Raw genomic sequence first — 20,947 nt, forward strand, 5'->3', positions numbered from 1 at the left:
GATAGCTCCAACAGTGGACCTTTTTTCACCAAGCTGCTTGGTAATTGCTCCGTAGCCCTTTCCAGCCTTGTGGAGGTGTACAATTTTGTCTCTGGTGTCTTTGGACAGCTCTTTGGTCTTCGCCATGTTACAAGTTAAAGTCTTACTGATTGTATGGGGTGGACAGGTGTCTTTATGCAGCTAACGACCTCAAACAGGTGCATCTGATTCAGGATGATACATGGAGTGCAGGTGGACTTCTAATGGGCAGACTAACAGGTCTTTCAGGGTCAGAATTCTAGATGATACACAGGTGTTCAAATACTTATTTGCAGCTGTATCACACAAATAAATTGTTAAAAAATCATGCATTGTGATTTCTGGATTTTTCTTTTTAGTTTATCTCTCTCACAGTTGACATGCACCTACGATGAAAATTTCAGACCCCTCCATGATTTCTAAGTGGGAGAAATAGCAAAATAGCAGGGTGTTCAAATACTTATTTTCTTCACTGTAGGTTAATACCCGTTTTTCATGAAATGTTTACATCAGAAAATATAAAAGTACAGGTAATTATGACGTGTTTGAAGTCTAAACAAACACCTATTTTCATTTCATGTCAAATGGCACACGTGTCATGCATGTAGCGTTTATTGAAAAATAAAAGTAGTAAAGTGAAAAAAGTTACTTTTTATTCTTTGTTGTCAAATCAGTTGAGGTGACTGCGTAGTACTGGTTCTCAACCGGTGGGGCTGCGGGAATCACCCTTTTCATGCCAAGATTGCAGAGTTATTTTTAGTCACAACCTAACATTGAGAGTTCTTTTTAGTCATAACCTAACATTGAGTTATTTTTAGTCACAACCTAACATTGAGAGTTATTTTTAGTCATATCTTAACATTGAGAGTTTTTAGTCACAACTTAACATTGAGTTATTTTTAGTCACAACCTAACATTGAGTTATTTTTAGTCACAACCTAACATTGAGAGTTCTTTTTAGTCATATCTTAACTTTGAGAGTTATTTTTAGTCACAACCTAACATTGAGTTATTTTTAGTCACAACCTAACATTGAGAGTTCTTTTTAGTCATAACCTAACATTGAGTTATTTTTAGTCACAACCTAACATTGAGAGTTATTTTTAGTCATATCTTAACATTGAGAGTTATTTTTAGTCACAACTTAACATTGAGTTATTTTTAGTCACAACCTAACATTGAGTTATTTTTAGTCACAACCTAACATTGAGAGTTCTTTTTAGTCACAACTTAACATTGAGTTATTTTTAGTCCTATCTTAACATTGAGTTATTTCTAGTCATAACCTAACATTCAGAGTTCTTTTTAGTCACAACCTAACATTGAGTTATTTTTAGTCACAACCTAACATTCAGAGTTCTTTTTAGTCACAACTTAACATTGAGTTATTTTTAGTCCTATCTTAACATTGAGTTATTTTTAGTCATAACCTAACATTCAGAGTTCTTTTTAGTCACAACCTAACATTCAGAGTTCTTTTTAGTGATATATCTTAACATTGAGAATTATTTTTAGTCAGAACTTAACATTGAGAGTTATTTTTAGTCGCAACTTAACATTGAGAGTTATTTTTAGTCACAACCTAACATTGAGAGTTATTTTTGGTCATAACCTAATATTGAGAGTTATTTTTGGCCATAACTTAACATTGAGAGTTATTTTTAGTCATAACCTAACATTGAGAATTATTTTTGGTCACAACTTAATTGAGAGTTATTTTTGGTCATAACCTATTATTGATTAAAAAGGCTGTGCAGCTTGGGTTAAGGTAGTGTGCCAAGTTGAATGGACATTCATTGATTAAGAAAGAAGGGAGCAAACCAAACTTGTTGGTGCGGTTTGGATAGTAATATGGCCAATTTTTAAAAGTCCAAATAATTATATTAGATGGTTTACTGCAAACTACTGCAAGTGTAGAAACTTAGTAAATGTGTAAATATACATTCCAATCAGGGTTGAATGTTGTTTTTGGATCAACTGTAATGATGAAATGAGCATGAAGGTGTCGTATGTTGGAACTGGAAGACCACGTCAGTCTTGAATGCTATCTAGCAGTGTTTTAAAGGCTGAATGATCTCACACGACAAATGGTTCAAAACCCTAAAATGTCACCTTGTATTCCTCTTCTTCTCTCAGTGATTGACACGCTGAAGTACTTCTACACCGTGTCCTCCCAAGTTCCTAACTTGCCAGAGTTTGTGATGGTCGGTTATGTCAATGACATTCAGGTTGTTCTCTATTACAGCAAAACTAAGAAAACATAAGCCAAACAGGACCGGATGAACAAAATCCCAGCGGAGGATCCACATGACTTTCAGACGGAGACGTACATCAACGCTGGTCATGAGCAGACCAACAATCTCAACATTGAGAATCTGAAGCAGGGCTTCAACCAAACTGGAGGTTTATTTATGTTGGACGTTCTACTATCAGAACATATTTGACATGCTGTATGAACTGTCCATCCCATAACGACCTACATGATTGACATGCATGTGTGTGTGTGTGATGACGATGAGGTTTATGTCATTCTCTCAGGTGTGATGTATTAATGTGAGTGGAATGATGAGACTGAGGTTAATGGTTGGCATCAGAGAAGTTATGATGGAGAAGACTTCATGTCGTTGGACATGAAGACATGGAAACTCAATTGTGACCCTGACAAACCTCTAATAGACCACCAAAAGTATTACTACACCGAAGTGTGTCCTTCTTACTTGAAGAAGTATGTCAACTATGGGAGGGATGTCCTACTGAGAACAGGTAGAAGGCACACCACATATCTTCACCATTGTAACCATGTTAGCACGCCCCCTGTAGGAACATTACTGTCATGACTCTTTTCTCTCCATCTTTACCTTCATTCACACCTTCTTTCCACGTTGTCCTCTTCCTGTGCAGAGCTTCCAGAGGTGTACCTCCTCAAGAAGACGGCGTCCTCTCCGGTCAGCTGTTTTGGGACACGTTTCTACCCCAAAAGAGCTCACCTGTTTTGGAGGAAAGACGGGGAGGAGCTCCACGAGGACGGCCAACGTAGACGTGTTTGGCGTGAAGGAGGACATGGTCACCAAGCTGGAGAGAAGAAGCATCCTGAGTAACGCCAGCTGTGAAGGTGAGAAAGGCACATTGAGTTGAACTGCACATTGGAGATGTTTCCCATCACAAGTCCAACTGGGCCTCTTTATTGATCCATGGCACCGTGACCATGGGTGACGTTTGCATGCAAAGTAGTCATGAAGGTTTCCTCTTCATGCTTTGTCACTCCACTTGTGCTCTCAACAGACAACATGAGCGTCTCCGTCGTTGCCACAGTGGTGGCCATGGCGGTCCTTCTGGCGGCCGTCGTCATCTTCATTGTCAAGCGTCACAGAAACAGACAAAGTTGAGGGACACCAATGTTCTCTATCGTCTTCTTCTCAGTGCATTCAGTTGATGCAGCCATGTTTTAGTTGACTTCCAGCCAAACACTCAAAGATCCACAGAGACAGAGCTCACACTCTCACATAGAAACCCGGTGTGATGTGAGGAAAAAGTTAATTTCACCTTGTTTCTCTTCCGTTTCAGCCAATTACCACCCAGCTGGCGATCGCAGTGCCGAGCTCTCAGAGAGAATGATGGCTGAAGGCTGAGTGAGACAGCAGCCGGCACACCGGTTGCACCTCCAGATGTTCTTCAACTTGGATTCATGTGCTTTGATCTTCATCAAACTCCTTTTGTGGATTAAAAAACACAATACGATGAAATGTTTTTGCTGTTTCAGGTTATTTTTGTAGTTTTCTTCAGGGCTCACCTTTCATCACCTTGACATCATGACATGGATTCCTTCTTTCTTGGGTTCAAACCAGTCGACGTGGAATCACTGCTGCTTGTGGATGAATATCACATCTATTTCAATAAATCACTTGGTTCTTGCCTTGCCTCGCACTACCACGACGAAGGACCTCAACAAGAATGGACATTGGACAACAAGAATTGGAGGCAGAGAAAATGGTGACTGATGCCCAAAATACCATCCCTACTGTCAAACATGGAGGTGGAAACATTCTGCTTTGGGGTGTTTCTCCTCATGTGAAGGACCTCCATTTTGGTGTCATGTGACTATATCGTATTCCAAGATTTGCCTGAGTCATTCAGGTGTTGACAAACTTCAGACGGGTCTGTACATTCCTCCTCTTTAGCAGGAAGACCTTGCAGGCCTTCTTAATTTGCTCGCTGCCATGCTCATGTTAGCCTTATTATTGACATTTTTCTCTGCTCTGTGTTAAAATCACAGTTGATGCTTGAGTCACGTGCATTGCATCACTTAAAAAAATAGCTTTTATCTCATGCAAGTGCAAGACAGCATCTTATATTTGACTGCTTTATGGCTCGATGCTGGGAGGCATTACAGACAAGGACGATGCTGACAGCTAGTGGACACACGCCGCAACTGCACCATCTGCCTCTGTCATCGTTGAGAAAGTCTTCAGCGAACGCAACACTGACTGAAAATGACATGTAGCATACATCACACGCACGCGCACACACCCAGCAGGTCACACGAGGACCTCATGAGGCCTGCAGGTTCGGTCCAGATGCTACTGACAGAACACACGGCCTGTCACAGATGTGTGTGTCTGCAGGCATCCGGGACACACGCACACACAGCAGTTTAGTGTTGCTAGCTAGGTCACGTTACGTCATCGCCAGTCTTGAAAGTTACAACAATAATAGTAAGAAGTATAGAAGTCGAAAAACTACAATGTTAATATGTAAATACAACAAATACTGCACTACGTAATGTAAACAAACAGACCTTCAGTCGAGTCAAGATGGCCGCCAGCGCGAGGTCGGTCCCCACTTCACATTTGCTAGTCATCAAAAGACTAATCTTTTCATCTTGTATTTTTAACTATTTATTTCCGTCATCACGTCGTCACTTTACTGTTAGCCTATTAGCATTTAGCTCGAAGGCCAGCGGCCACTCCGCTCGATACTCCATCGTATCAAAAACATGGTTATTAAAAAGTGTGTAAATATTTGTGCTCATCATCACCCCCAGCGGTGGTGAACGGAATTACAAGGTGAGGAATGATGAAATGGCAATTCAATTATCACTAAATGTATTTTTGTACATCGTGTGTGAGTGTGTGTGTGCTAAATATGTCAGCGCTAACTCGTGTTGACATCACATGTTTGATGTTTTGCCTTCCACGCTTCATTTCTTCCTGTGAAACAGCAAACATGATTGGACAGGACCTCGCACACATTTTATCCACACATACACACACAATACAGTACAAAATAGTAAACATATTGTAAAACAAAATAGTGTCTATCAAAGGTGACTTATGTTTTATAAAGTGTAATGTAATGTTCATTATCTCCATCAGTGAAGTAGAGAATGTGTTCCTCACATGTTGGATCAATGATGTTCCTCTATAAATAGATGCGCTCCTCTATCGGATTTCCCTGCCAGGCGTCTAAAAATAGCAATAAAGGGGGGGGGGGACCCAGAGGAATAGCCCAGTACGACCATCTCAGTGTTCCTCCTCTAGCCAACCTTCTCATTTCTCAGGATGCTTTTCATGGAGGGGTTAGCAAAGTCTACTAGCGTCTTTTTGAACCTGCTAAATACGCACAAAGCTCCTTGAATGATCCTCACCAGCTTCAGCATCTACTGGGAGGTTGCAAGCGCCAAGACATCCAACGAGGAAGCCCATTAGCACGGGCTTAGGGAACAAGGGGACACGTCAATCATAGCAAGGAAACATGACGACGATCAGAGAAGAATCTAGCAAGGAGTAGTTATTATATTTTAATGATACTTGGTCGTTTGGGGCGAGATTAAAAAGAAAGATGAAAAAGGGTGCAAGACATCTTGGTGGTGATGATGATGAAGAATTGAGGAAAACTCCATCCACACTTAGATACTGCACGGTGGTCGTGTGGTTAGCGCACAGACCTCACAGCTAGAAGACCCGAGTTCAATCCCACTCTCGGCCATCTCTGTGTGGAGTTTGCATGTTCTCCCCGTGCACGCGTGGGTTTTCTCCGGGTACGCCGGTTTCCTCCCACATTCCAAAAACATGCTAGGTTAATTGACCACTCCAAATTGTCCAAAGGTATGAATGTGATTGTGAATGGTTGTTTGTCTATATGTGCCCTGTGATTGGCTGGCCACCAGTCCAGGGTGTACCCCGCCTCTCGCCCGAAGACAGCTGGGATAGGCTCCAGCACCCCCCGCGACCCTCGTGAGGAAAAAGCGGTAGAAAATGAATGAATGAATGAATGGTCATTTATTATCACAAGCAAACACTTCCTGGTGTCTGGATCCAGTTTTCGGTCTCAATAAGTGCACTGACTACTGTGTACTTAATTCCTAAGTGCACCATTTTCGGTGCATGGTGTAGTGCTGTCCAGATCTCTCACTGTCCATCTCCTTCTGCTCTCCTTTTGCACTGTGAATTGCAACCACTCTGTGTAACGTTATCGCTGACATTTGCTACACTAGCTGTGCTCGCTGTGCCATTTCAAGGCCGAGCTTTTATCGTTTTCACGTTTACCAGATTGATCGTTCGACTCACCGCACCATCTGAAGTCGTGCATCTTGTTTTTCAGACAGACGCTGAGGAGCGGCGAGGCTCAGCAAGGAAGCACACAAGTAAGTAGGTCACATGATCCCCGGCTAGTACTCATACTACTTTGTGGCCGACTTACAACTGAGGCCTCGTTAGATGTGTGCTTAACGAGGCCTCGCACGTCTCTTGAGTGTCGTAATAGCATGTTGAAATGCCATCTAAAAATATATATATATATTCATGAATACTTATTACATTGTATCACATTACATTACATTGTATTAAATTTATTAATTAAGAAATTTAAATAAATGATACTAATAAATAATAATTCATATTTGTTGCATCTAAGAACCTTTGTGTGTGTGAATCCTCCAGTGCGCTAACGGGCGTAACTAATTCATTTCATTAGTTATACGGTTATTTTTTGTGTGTAATTAACTTATTAGTGCGGCACGGCGGGCGAGTGGTTAGCGCGCAGACCTCACAGCTAGGAGACCAGGGTTCAATTCCATCCTCGGCCATCTCTGTGTAGAGTTTGCATGTTCTCCCTGTGCATGCGTGGGTTTTCTCCGGGTACTCCGGTTTCCTCCCACATTCCAAAAACATGCTAGGTTAATTGGCCACTCCAAATTGTCCATAGGTATGAATGTGAGTGTGAATGGTTGTTTGTGATTGGCTGGCGACCAGTCCAGGGTGTACCCCGCCTCTCGCCCCAAGACAGCTGGGATAGGCTCCATCACCCCCGCGACCCTCATGAGGAAAAAGAGGTAGAAAATGAATGAATGAATGAACTTATTAGTGTCTCCACACAGTTTGATGCTCGTTTATTCTGACCTGAAGACATCAACAGAAATGCAATTCCGACCCCAAATATGTATCTCCAACTCCCAAACACCTCTCCAGTCCTCCGCGGAAAGACACTCCCTTATCGTCACAGTGAGGTGCATTCAGGGACACGCCAAACATCATGAAGGTATGTGTGGTTTAAATAAACAGAAAGACAAAGACACTTGGTAGAGATACTCTCATTGCGGAAGTACAATTTGCTGCATTTAAGTATGCTCGGAAATCTCAGAGAATATATTTAGTACACTCAATAGTGAATTAAACTTAAAATAACCATTCAAAGCTCTTAACAATAACACGATTAATTGTGATTCCAATGTTCTGCTACTATTAAATATACTGGTGTGTGTTGTCTTTTAGCATGATTTACATTTTGAGTTAGTTTGCTTACCTGTACAAAAAATACATACCTGTTTAAATACATTCAAGTGTGTCCGCCATGTTTGTGTGTTCATAAAATACAGGAAAAAGAGCGTATTTCACGCACAGCTGCAAATGTGATTAATCATGATTAATTTGAAAAGGGGTTAATTAGATTAGGATTTGCCCTACTTTATTGTGCATGTGACATTAGGCCGCGTGTGCTACTGTATCGGTGCAGGTCGCCGGCGGCTGAGCAGGTCAGTCGAGCATGAACAAGAGGACACACGCACACACACATCTTTTCCTCACATGATGATGTCACTTCCTGTTGTTGCGTGTCTGCTCACAACGCAATTTGTGTTGATGTGTGTGAGGCAAATGTGACCTTTGACCTCAGGGGTAGAAACGTCAAAAGTCATGATGGTGCTGATGATGAAGGCTGAAGTGCCAATCATCAGTCGCCGTGGTGACCACACACACAGCTAATGGTCTGCATGTTGTGCTGCATCCGAGACCTCAGTCACCCCTCCACCCCCCCCAAAAAAGGAAATCAGCAAAGCTTCTCTGCAGTGGAAGGGAAGTGATGAGGGAGGGAGGGGAGGAGGCAGGAGGGGCATGAGGAGACACTCGTGAGAAGGAGAGCGAGAGAGGGAGAGGAGGACAAGCTGCAGTTGGGAGCTCCTCCAGTGAGCGCACACCTCCTCGCATGACAGCAGCACCTCCTCGCTCTGCAAGGTGAGTCACGTCTTTTCCTCCTTCCTCACGCTGACCTTTCACCTCGCCTCACCTCTTGCTCGCTGCGTGTTCCTTCATGTGACCACGCACCACGTGCATGCTGTCGTCTCTGCGTTAGCAGGGGGATGCGTGCGCTAGCGTGCGCTGTGACAGTCGGAAACCAGCACACTCAATCTGCCCCAGGAGAGTGTGTGTGTGTGTGTGTGTGCGCGTGCTCTAAAAACTCCTTGCAGGGGAAGTCATCCTCTGATTGTGTTCCAGCACACTGCAGCACAAACCCATCATGTGTCTGAGTGAGTGTTTATGCACTTAGTTGTGTTATGTTGTTGCTAACATGTGCTTATGAGTCGAATATTTCATTCAGCACCTTGGACAGCTCATCATGTATGACTTTATCATCATGTGTCATACAGTACCAGTTCTGAGTCGATGCATGTTTGCATCATTCCCTGTTTGGGTTGTCTTTGAACTCAGTAATTAAAAGAGGGCGGAGCTTGTAGCGCGTCCAGTCACGTGACTCTCAACTATTTTGTGCTGAATGTGATGCTATTGATGCTGAATGTGTGTGTAGCACGAGCGGCTCACTTTAGACACACACTCACAGGCATTAGTTATGTCTGTTGACAGCTAATGATGGTGATTTGGCAAAGTTTTGCTGCTAATGTTAGGTAGGGTTGAATATGTAGCCTGTTCAAGTCAAACAGCACCTTTAGCGGCAAAGCTAATCATCACCATGGTTGTTTCTCTCGGCTGTCATCATTGTCTCAATCCTGCCCTCATCATCTTCATCCCCTTATAGCTCTTCCTCTTCAGTCTTCTTGTTTATTCTACACACACACGCACACACACACTGGTTTAAATATGTCCACTTGTTGGTGCCAGTTGGCGCCGGCTGCGTCCAAGGGACATATTGCCTCTCAATAGAAACACCCCCCCTCCCCCGGTGACGGCCACATAACCTGAAAACGCCATCTGTGGAGCCAAGTTTCCATGCTGACCCAAACACTTTCATCTCTCGTCGTCTGTCGCACCGAGCCAGAGAGTCACATGACTCTCCGGGGAGTGAGAGGGTGGTCTTAATGAAGTCAGGATGATACTTAACGGTCAACCTCTCACCCCTGCGCCCTCAAAGGCTGGTTGTCCTCCTCATCTTTCTACGTCTCCTTTGTCTCCTAGATGAGTTCCTTCAGCACGCGGGCATTGACGCTGTTGTCGTCCATGTTTGGAGCGTGTGGGCTGCTGCTGGTGGGCGTGGCCGTGTCCACAGACTATTGGCTGCTGATGGAGGAGGGCGTGGTCCTGCAGCAGAACCAGACCACCGAGGTCAAGATGGCGCTGCACTCGGGCCTGTGGCGCGTCTGCTTTGTGGCGGGTGAGGTAGAGCTTGTTAAGGCCATGTCGCCAGGCGGCCATGTTTGTTTGGTCTGCTCCAAAAGGTCAGCGGCCTCCAGTGTGTGTGTGTGTGTGTGTGTGACCTCTTTTTAATCCCCAGGACCTGAGAAGGGCCGCTGCGTGGCGTCTGAGTACTTCAGCGAGCCTGAGGTCGAGATCACCACAGAGAACACGGCCAACATTCTCAGTGAGTGCCATCGCCGTGACGACAACGATGTTGATGATGGTGCTGCTCTGACCTCTGACCTTCCTCAGAAATGGTGCGCACGGCCACACCCTTCCCGGTGGTGTCGCTCCTCTTCGTCTTCATCGCCTTCATCATCAGCACCATCGGTCACCTCCAGCCTCAGCGGACCATCCTGGCCTTTGTGTCCGGAATATTCTTCATCCTGTCTGGTGAGGCTGCATCACGTGTAATGTGTGTGTGTGTGTGTGTGTGTGTGTGTGTGTGAGAGAGAGAGAAATGCATGTTATGGTGCACAAACTGGACCTCCTCCAGCTTCTCTCAAACGTCTGTGACGACGCCTTGACCCAAGAGTGTCCCGCTTTTGGGTCAGCGCCGTCTGATGTCGCTTTGATTTGGACTCGCTGGTGAAAGGCCTGCTTGGGGGGGTTGGTGGAGAGGAGGGGAAGGGGGGGGGGCACACGGTGACGTCACACTCCTGCAGCCTGGTAGGACAGCGGGGAGGGCCATGTCCTCTTGGCCACCTCCATGGTTTAGGATGACATCACCTTCTTCTGCAACAGGCAGCGTGTATGTTCACGCTGGGAGGCGTGCGTGCTAACGTGCACGCTTGTTTGCTCGCCATCCTTTAACATCATGTGACCTGGAACATGCCCGGCTACAACCCTGCCACCTTGTGGCCAACATCGGCAGTTACAATTTCACTTCCTGACAGACAAGCATGAAGTTTTTCATGATGTCAACTTCAAATGTCTATACTGTATAAAATACAATATTACAATACAATACAATACTGTACATACTGTATATACTGTACATACTGTTAATGACTGTCTACACTGTGTGTTTAGGTCTGAGCCTGGTGGTGGGCCTGGTCTTGTACATTTCCAGCATCAATGATGAAGTGATGAATCGACCCAGAGAGGCTGAGCAGTTCTTCCACTATCGCTACGGCTGGTCCTTCGCCCTCGCCGCCTCCTCCTTCCTGCTCAAAGAGGTGAGAGCCGTCTCACCTCCATCAGTATTCATCAATGTCTGATTGATTTGTCTCCAGTCCACTTGTGCTCCTCCCACAACGTCATTGCAACCTTTAGTTCCTGCCTCCTTCAACCATCACTCCACTTCCTCATTTTCTTATTCCTTCTCTCCTTCTCATCGCCTTCTCCAGTCTCCTCTTTTTTGTTCTCCCAAAAGCTGCAGAAAAAGGGATTAGAACACACACACCCACACACACGCACGCACGCACGCACGCAGTGTGTTGGTGGTTCCAGGGGGCTTGTTGCAAAGATGAACACAATGTGGATGTAAATGAGCTCAGCATGTAAACATGAATTAATTGTTACAATGGGGGGCCACAGGGGGGCGCCGAGCTCCTTTGTCAACAGCTAATTTCAGGGGCAAGAACACTGATGATTTTGGTGCATACTCCTTTTTTAGGTTGCGTGTGTGTGTGTTGTTGAACTAAATGCAAAAAGAAAACTCTTCAGTGCACGAACATGTCATCTTGTTGCCATGGTGACTGCACCAGCATCTGCTTTAGTGGTCAAAATGTGTAACTGCAACCGTGATGCCTCAGGATGTGAGAAGTGGTGATGTCGCTAAAAGATTATAGCACTTACAAAGCGTTGTGTGTCTGTGGCCGCCATGTTGCAGGGTGCAGGTGTGATGTCAGTGTACCTCTTCATGAAGCGCTATGCGGAGGAAGAGCTGTACAGGCCGCACCCCGCCCTCTACCGCCCCCGCATGTCCGACTGCAGTGACTACAGCGGTCAGTTCCTCCATCCCGACTCGTGGCCCCCGCCCCAGCGTGCCCGCAGCGCCTCCGACGTCTCCTCGGACATCTCCATCCAGCTCAACCAAGCCACGCCCAGTCGGGTCCAGGCTGCTCAGGCCACGCCTTCCTCCTCTTCGGGGCCCTCCTCCTCCGCCAGCTACCACCTCCAGCCCGCCTCCTCCTACCCCCACCCCCTCCATCAGTCCACCGCATCCACTCTCCAGCGGGCATCTCACCCCCACATGGGCTATCACCTGCCCATGGCTGCCCCGCCCGCCGCCATTTTGCCACCACGGTATCACACACACATGCGGCTGAGCGCCTCGCCGTGCTAGTCAGCCTGGGGGGGGAGTGCACACACACACGCACATACACACACACGCTCAGTCGCTGCGTGGGAGGAGCGGAGCAAAAGGAGGAAATACGAGAAGGAGGGGCAGGTGGGCGGAGAGATGAATCACTGCCGCCGAGACGAAAATGTTCACAAGGATGGACGCCTTCATTATCACACACTGGAGACAGGAAGTGGACTCTTCTCATTCAGAACTTTCACCCTCATCCCCATCCTGATGGTCATCACGTCCACAGCAGCAGCAGCAAGGACCCTACTGACTCGACATACCACACATGAAGTCAAAGGTCAAATCAGGGATTATGAACATCAAGCAAGAACCCAGTTGATGGGGTCACAGGTCATCCTGGCAGTAGCAGAACACACACACACGCTGATATAGAGCTGTAAGTCTTTTTCAATGTCTTTTCTTCAAAGAGAATTTCCAACGTGTTCTCTTTCATCCAATTATGTGAGCGGGAGGTCAAAGGTTGCGTGTGAAATAAAGAAGCTGACAAATATCATATCAGTCATATTGAGACGTGTTGTCATCATTGAAGCACACCCAGGAGATCCAACATGAAGTGTCCATCACAGTTGATGTTTCCGTCAACAGGGGGCAGTGTAGCGGCAGGAACACAGGAAGTGGGACAGCTGGCTTTCATGTTTCCGAGCAGGAAGCTGGATTTTTAAAAGTTTCTCTGTGAACTTGTGAGCGCATTCACACTTTGTTTTCTAATGAATTCATGAGCACAATGTCTCCCCGTCCTTGTGGGGGTGGAGGTGTCCAACGTTTGCATGCTATTTTTTTTTTTAGACAGTAAGCTGGACTCGTTCACTTGTGTTCACCTTCAGGACATTGCAGGCCTTCCCCAGAGCCACGCTGACACCGCGTGAATAGCACCGACTTCAAAGAGGCGGGACAGGTCCTGTGTGCAGGAAGTGAAAGTATTCCAGACGTCACAGCGTCTGATGGTGGGACGCTGGGACGCTGGGTCTCTGTGAGAAAGAGGACACGCACACACAAGAACATCCTGCTGTTACGGAACTGATGTCAACATTCTGTGTGTGATCAGGAGGGTGATGGGGCTGATAATGAGGAAAATGATGGCGCTGAGGTTTGTGGTGTTGATGAGGATGTTGGTGATGACGAAAATGATGCTGAGGTTTATGGTGATGACAAAAATTATGCTGATGAGTATTGTAGTGATGATGAGGATGTTGGTGATGAGGAAAATGACGGTGCTGAGGTTTTTGGTGATGATGACGATGTTGGTGATGAGAAAAATTATGCTGATGAATATTGTAGTGATGATGAGGACTTTGGTAATGAGGAAAATAATAGTGCTGAGGTTCATGGTGATGATGAGGATGTTGGTGATGAGAAAAATGATGCTGATGAGAATTGTAGCGATGATGAGGATGTTGGTGATGAGGAAAATAATAGCGCTGAGGTTTATGGTGATGACAAGGATGTTAGTGATGAGAATTGTAGTGATGATGAGGATGTTGGTGATGAGGAAAATGACGGTGCTGCGGTTTTTGGTGATGATGTTGTTGATGAGAAAAACGATGCTGATGAGTATTGTAGTGATGATGAGGATGTTGGTGATGGGGAAAATAATAGTGCTGAGGTTCATGGTAATGATGAGGATGTTGGTGATGAGAAATATGATGCTGATGAGAATTGTAGGGATGATGAGGATGTTGGTGATGAGGAAAATAATAGTGCTGAGGTTCATGGTGATGATGAGGATGTTAGTGATGATGAAAATAATAGTGCTGAGGTTTATGGTGATGATGAGGATGTTGGTGATGATAATTGTAGTGATGATGAGAATGTTGGTGATGAGGAAAATGATGGTGCTGAGGTTTTTGGTGATGATGAGAATGTTGGTGATGAGAAAAATGATGCTGATGAGAATTGTAGTGATGATGAGGATGTTGGTGATGGAAATACTAGTGCTGAGGTTTATAGTAATGATCAGGATGTTGGTGATGAGAAAAACAATGCTGATGAGTATTGTAGCGATGATGAGGATGTTGGTGATGAGGAAAATAATAGTGCTGACGTTTATGGTGGTGATGAGGATGTTGGTGATGAAGAAAATAATAGTGCTGAGGTTTATGGTGATGATGACGATGTTGATGATGAGAAAAATGTTGGTGATGAGAATTGTAGTGATGATGATGAGGATGTTGGTGATGAGGAAAATAATAGTGCTGAGCTTTATGGTGATGATGAGGATGTTGGTGATGAGAAAAATGATGCTGATGAGTATTGTAGTGATGATGAGGATGTCGGCAATGAGGAAAATGACTGGTGCTGAGGTTTTTGGTGATGATGAGAAATGATGGAGATGAGAATAGTGATGATGAGGGTGATGGACATGAGAATAGTGATGAAGATGAGGAGGGTGAAGGTGGTGAATACAAGGTAGTGTGTTTTCTTGTGTCCAGGATGTTTCCAGGAAGTCTCTGACATCATGAATGTCTAATGTGTCCCCTTCGCCCCAATCAGTCCTGTCCACGCTTGTGTGTGTCCTCACACATTCTTCTTTTCATCTCGACAAAATCCTCCCAGCTGTTACATCCCTCCTAAAGCGCGCACACACACACAAAACGCACACACACACACACACACTTGGCAGCTCAATGGTAGACTTTGGAATCCACTGTTGCCATGGCGATGGAAGAGCGCACACTCGCTCACATCGTTTACGTCTCCCTCGCTCTCAAAGCAGCTTCGCCTCTCTGACAGGAAGCTTCTTCTATTCATCGGCAACATCTTCTCCTTTACCTTCACCTCCTGCCTTTGTCTCCTCGTGCCCTTCACCTCTCGCTCCATCCCTTGTTCCCTCCCTCCTCATCCAGGCCGTCCACTGAGGAGGACCACCGGTGAAGTGAGGAGAGCAGAGGGTAAGCACGGTGGATGGCGGAGGCGACCAGGACTTGACCACAAGAAGACGATGGAGACAAAAAGCAGGAACGTGCCTTCAGGTAACACACACACACACAAACATGCACCTGCATTGTTGTGTCCATGCATGTTGTGTACGTCCACTTGCACATGTTAGCGTTGCAGGAGACACCCAAACGCCACACGAGCCTAGTGCCAAAGTGTGTTTGTGTGACTGAGCTAACTGTTGTCGTTGCTGAACACGTACACAATGGTGGTCATGTGACACTGCAGTGGACACCCGACACCTGACCTTCTGACTTTTGGACTCTTCTTCTGACACATTTTGTGTGATGATGTGCTTCCTGTCTTCAGAGCTCAGCTTCCTGCCCCGCCCGGCGCTGGTTTGGTGCGAGCGAGGCATTCAGGTGCTGCTGACCACCATGGGAGCCTTCGCCGCCTTCGCCCTGATGACGGTGGCCATCGGCACCGACTACTGGCTGTACGCTCGCGCCTTCATCTGCAACAGCACGGCCAACTCGTCCTCATCGCAGGACGACAGCACCAGCAACAAGGACAAGAAGGACCCGGGGGCGCTCACGCACTCTGGCCTGTGGAGGATCTGCTGCCTGGAGGGTAAACCTTGTGTGTGTGTGTGTGTGTGTGTGTATGGAGGGGGCGGGGCATGTAGAGGTCATCAGTAGATGACATGTAGACTATGTGTGATGTAGCGACGTTAGCATTGTTAGCATCGCACAAATAACATAAACAACCATTGACGCTAGCACATTGCTGCGTCGCCAACTCATTGTGCCACGGATCTGATACAACGTTCTTATGTAAGTATCGTCCATGGAGGACAAAACACGAGTTGGCGTCCACTTTGACAGACTTTTAGACAAAGACTCAAAATCAATAGAAGGAAGATGAAATGTTAAGTGTTGATGTTGGGCGGAGAGTGTTGCAGGTAGCTAGCTGGCTAAGCTAACACTCATCCTCTTTGCTCCTCCTCCTCCTCCTCAGGCTTGAAGCGAGGTGTGTGTTCCCAGATCAATCATTTCCCGGACGACGCAGACTACGACCAAGACGCTGCCGAATATCTGCTGCGTGAGTAACTCTCTCACACACACACACACACACACACACACACGCAGAAGAGGATGTGGAAAGGACATAAGGGGGTGGTGGGCGGACATCAATGCACAAATGTCAGAGTCGAGCAAAGAAGGTATGTGTGTGTTAAAGCCCAGGTGTGTGTGTGTGTGTGTTGAGTCTGGGGGTGTACACAAGCAGCAGCTTTCTCCGATAAAAAACAGCTAATGGATTATTTTCAGCTCAGGCTTCACATGCTGCCTCCATTGTCAAGTGTACCGAGTGTATCCTCTCCTATAGAACCTTTAGAACTTAGATTGGGTCGACACCAGATGCATTGGTCCATCCTGGAACGCTTCCATTTTTATAAATACACGGCTGCTTTGACAAGAAAGTGATATTTATTCACTGTACTCTTGTACAAAACGCAAAAGTAATAATAGTAGTTGTGTTTTCTGCCAAGTTGTAGTGTAGCACTTCCCCTGCAGAGTCACACCTAAAGCAACAATGTGCACACTTTTAGCAGAGTACAGCCCAACAGTGTGTGTGTGTATGTGATGTACGTGTGTGTCTAACGTGTGTGTGTGTTGTGCAGGTGTGGTGCGGGCGTCCAGCATTTTCCCCATCCTGAGCGCCGTGTTGCTGCTGCTGGGCGGTGTGTGCGTGGCTTCCAGCGGCTTCTCAAAGAGCAAGAGGAACGTCATCCTGGGAGGCGGGATTCTTTTTGTGGCCGCCGGTGAGCGACACTGGTAGACCGGCACGATGTATCCCATCAGACAACCCAGAAATTGATATCACCGTCGATGACATCACATAGTATGATATCATTGTGCTCCTGAGCACTGTGTTACGCCGTCACACTGCGATATCGCCTTGCTATGACATCCAGCCGAGTCAGCATTAACCGTCCTATGTTGTTGTTTGTGGGCGGCACGGCAGTCGAGTGGTTAGCGCGTAGACCTCACAGCTAGGAGGCCAGGGTTCAATTCCACCCTCGGCCATCTCTGTGTGGAGTTTGCATGCGTGGGTTTTCTCCGGGTACTCCGGTTTCCTCCCACACTCCAAAAACATGCTAGGTTAATTGGCGACTCCAAATTGTCCATAGGTATGAATGTGAGTGTGAATGGTTGTTTGTCTATATGTGCCCTGTGATTGGCTGGCGACCAGTCCAGGGTGTACCCCACCTCTCGCCCTAAGACAGCTGGAATAGGCTCCAGCACCCCCCGCGACCCTCACGAGGAAAAGCGGTAGAAAATGAATGAATGAATGTTGTCGTTTGTGCTCTCAGGCCTTAGCAACATCATCGGCGTGATTGTGTACATCTCGGCGGCGCTCAGCGACATTTCTCCCAAGAAGGACGAGGACAAGAAGTGGCACTACTCGTACGGGTGGTCCTTCTACTTCGGCGGTCTCTCGTTCATCCTGGCGGAGATGGTGGGCGTGCTGGCGGTCAACATCTACATCGAGAAGAACAAAGAGCTGCGCTGTCGCTCTCGCGCCGACCTCTTCAAGAGTACCACGCACGCCATGTTGCGTCTGCCCAGCTATCGCTTCCGGCGGCGCTCACGCTCCAGCTCGCGCTCCACTGACCCGCCCCGCTCGCAGGAGAACTCTCCCGTTGGCACATCCAAAACCTTCAGCCTGCCGCCGTCTGCACCCCCGTTCTCCGTCGCCACCTTGCCGAACCCCCATCACAGCAGCGGAGGTGGCGGTGGGGGGGGTGACATCTCCATGTACACTCTGTCCAGGGACTCCAAGCTTGGCAGCCTCGGAGGGGGTGCCCCGCCACTCTACGGCACGGTGGACCGCGCCACGCTCTACCAGCTCCACAACTATTTCCCCAAGGATGGCACTGGGGGGGGCAGCGGTGGAGGGGCGCCCATCAGCAGCGGCACGCTCCCCTCTCACTCCAAGTCCAACCTGGCGGCCGCCGCCCAAAACACCGCCCCGCTGAATAGCTCCTCGTCGGCCGTCCCTGCCACGCCTCAGGCTCCCATATCCACCGCCACCATGGAGAGGGACAGGGGCAACGTGGGAACCCTGGACCGCCTGACGGCCAAGAGGGACCGGGACAGCAACTCGGACACACTCAACAGGAAAACCACGCCGGTTTAAGAGCTCACGTCCAAATAGGAAGTGAAAGGAGGGCTAAGTTGGTGACCGTTCTGTCCTCACGTTGGGACATCCAGCAGCCATAAGGACTCTAGACACACCATATGGACTAAAATATTGGGACACACCCCTTCATCATTCAGGGATCATTTGAATACCGTCCCAAGCTGGTCCTCAATCTTCATCTAAACAGGACATTTTCGCAAATTGTATGCTTCCAACTTTGCGGGAACACTTTGGGTAAGACCCTTTTCTGTCCCCAGTGCAGGGGCAAGGTCGGTACAAGCCATTTTTGGATGAGTTGGACTTGGAAGAAGTTGTGTGACCTCACACCAACACTTTGTAGTAAGTCTTCCTAGAAGACAAGCTGTCCCAATACTTTTGACCACCCAGTGTGTGATCAACAACTGATGTGTGTGTGTGTGTGAGTGAGACATCTGCCTTAAAACAGCCCCCAGACCAGGACCACCAAAAGTCCAGAGACTAGGATTTAAATATTAATATTCAATGTTCATATCAAGTCAATATTTAATGTTAATATACAGTATGTTGGCATTATATTATCATATATTACAATATTTAAATGTTAATGTAATTGCAATATTAATACTGATATTCATTTCAATTGTAAAATGATGGTAATATTTATTAATTGAAAAGAAATTATATGCTGATATTTAGTCATTTGAATTGTTTTATATTCATTTAAATAATAATGTTCCCCGACTGGCCTCGAGACAAGCGGTCATGTGACATGTACCCCTAAAGCAGAGACAGGCAGCCTGTGGTCGGACACACGCACGCACACGCACACGCACACACACACACACACTGTGAAACACCACAGCACTGCCAGGTGACCTTCTTCAATCCTGTGAAAAATTTGCTGAGTCACTCCCGAGTCCAATCCTTTTTTTTCCTCTCAGGAAGACAAGGAGTCACGTGGTTCCTTCTCGAAGGCAACCACATTCTTCACAGTGACGTCTATTTCTGTTCGTAAACAAAAGTGATCTTTGTTAGACATGGCGACAACACGTGTGGACGTTAGGACCAGCAGCTGGCGTCAAACGTCAAGTAGAATACGTCCAGGATATGATGGACGTTAATGTTTGGATTTGGACATTTCGGGCACAAGCTGTAGCTGATCATGATGGGTGTTGGGACAGATAGCGGCTCCAAACGCTTGAGACGAGTTGACTACTTCTTCAATCGCTCCGTTGGAGTGTTTGAGAGCTCGCTCTCCGTCTCCCCCTATGGAATAAAATGGTACTGCAGTTTAGAAATGCGCTGATGCCTGCTAGCTAAAGTCGTATGGTTCATTATTTCACTACGCTAACTTTAGCGTTTGAGCCTCAAAAAAGGAAAGCACATATTGTAAAATGAAACTTCTCAAACACGGATGTAGAATAAAACACGTAGATATATTCTTAACAACAAGCAAACATCACGTTGTTTCATTCTTGGTGAGTTTTTGCTGTTTTTATTGATCTTTGTTGCTTTGCTCTGCTCTCAGTGGACGTGACGTGTGCAAGTGTCGATGGTCTCCTTTGTTTCACATTTTTAAAAACATCACTTTCCAACTTTTACCTCCCAAGTGAATGATGTTTGTTCATTTTCTGCTTTTTACCCATTATTTTCGATACGGAGTGTAGTTTTTCATGTTCTGGCTAGTGTACTGATGAGTGTAGGCATTATAATTGATGATTATTTATCTATTTGTCAGTGGTACGTATAGATATATATATTCTTAAAATGTGTCGTCAATGTGACGTCAGTACTGGGAAATCGAGCTTTAAGTGATGGTAAAAACATTCGAAAGTAAACACCAGGTCCTTTTCCCAACATTCCTTGAATGCATCACTGACACTCAAGGAAGGTCAATGAAGGGAAGCAATACAACATAGTGGTCAGAATATCACAATATATACATATAAACAGACGTAAATATATACAGGTATACAGTAGATATATTCAATAAAGTTATTTTAAAAAAACACTTGTGTCACATGGATTGCATTTCCGATTCGATACTGAGTACAATTCAGGCAGGTATCGGCGATACCGTTACATTGCTAATTCACCTCAGTTTTATCAATTTTAAAAGATAAGATCATTATTTTATCAATTAAATTAATTATTAATTTCAATAAATTAGCATTTCCGGTGACGGGTGAATGACAAACCTGTCATGATTGAAGTATCACATGTATCGATATTTTTTTTTTGCAAATGAAGAGCCGGTGTCGGAAGTATCGATATTTTCAGCCCGGATCAGCACATCACTAACTTAGGCAGTCAAAATCCTTCATTTGAGTCAAAGCTTAGAACTCCTTCCTGGTCTGCACCTGCTGATAACGTGCACAGACCTAGACCCACGTGCGCACGTGGCTCGGGAAGGGGGCGTGGCTGTCAGTCAAGATGACATTTTTGGATTTACTCTTGTGCTTAAATTGTCCATCACGCTCAAACGAGCGCCCAACCCTGTCACTCATCAGAGGAGGCCTGGGGTGAGAGTGGGGGGGGTGTCAGAGTAGGACATGTGAAATGGAAATGATTGTGCTGAGTCAGCGTGAAGACATTTGATGACAAGCTTCTGACTTGATGAGCTCCATGGTTCTTAGTCAACTCACACTGACAG

At 46.2% G+C, this 20,947-nt stretch overlaps 2 protein-coding genes and 1 pseudogene across 3 annotated transcripts; all 3 read left to right on the forward strand.

Annotated features, from left to right (window-relative positions):
- The first annotated feature begins 2,204 nt into the window (after positions 1–2,204).
- LOC131102176 (class I histocompatibility antigen, F10 alpha chain-like) lies at positions 2,205–3,404 on the forward strand (annotated as a pseudogene).
- Positions 3,405–8,401: 4,997 nt separating this feature from the next.
- On the forward strand, positions 8,402–12,736 carry LOC131101397 (voltage-dependent calcium channel gamma-7 subunit). The gene is made up of 6 exons (XM_058046481.2): positions 8,402–8,525; positions 9,702–9,897; positions 10,018–10,104; positions 10,173–10,313; positions 10,953–11,098; positions 11,755–12,736. Exons 2-6 carry the CDS (start codon positions 9,702–9,704, stop codon positions 12,208–12,210), a joined length of 1,026 nt encoding a protein of 341 aa, XP_057902464.2. The 5' UTR covers positions 8,402–8,525; the 3' UTR covers positions 12,211–12,736.
- A 91-nt stretch (positions 12,737–12,827) lies between these two features.
- Positions 12,828–20,305, forward strand: LOC131101396 (voltage-dependent calcium channel gamma-4 subunit-like). 2 transcript variants are annotated; one of them, XM_058046480.2, is made up of 6 exons: positions 12,828–12,917; positions 15,081–15,206; positions 15,481–15,741; positions 16,129–16,212; positions 16,793–16,933; positions 17,486–20,305. In XM_058046480.2, the coding sequence occupies exons 2-6, from the start codon at positions 15,176–15,178 to the stop codon at positions 18,310–18,312; spliced, it is 1,344 nt and encodes a 447-aa protein (XP_057902463.2). In that variant the 5' UTR covers positions 12,828–12,917; positions 15,081–15,175; the 3' UTR covers positions 18,313–20,305. The 2 variants fall into 2 exon arrangements, with proteins under 2 accessions (XP_057902463.2, XP_078648237.1); XM_078792111.1 differs by lacking the exon at positions 12,828–12,917 and adding an exon at positions 14,398–14,643 and having other exon boundaries at positions 14,728–15,206.
- Positions 20,306–20,947: the final 642 nt, after the last annotated feature.

This window comes from Doryrhamphus excisus, linkage group LG7, assembly GCF_037039965.1.
Source record: "Doryrhamphus excisus strain RoL-2023G ecotype Guam linkage group LG7, RoL_Dexc_Guam_v1.1, whole genome shotgun sequence".
NCBI lineage: Eukaryota > Metazoa > Chordata > Actinopteri > Syngnathiformes > Syngnathidae > Doryrhamphus > Doryrhamphus excisus.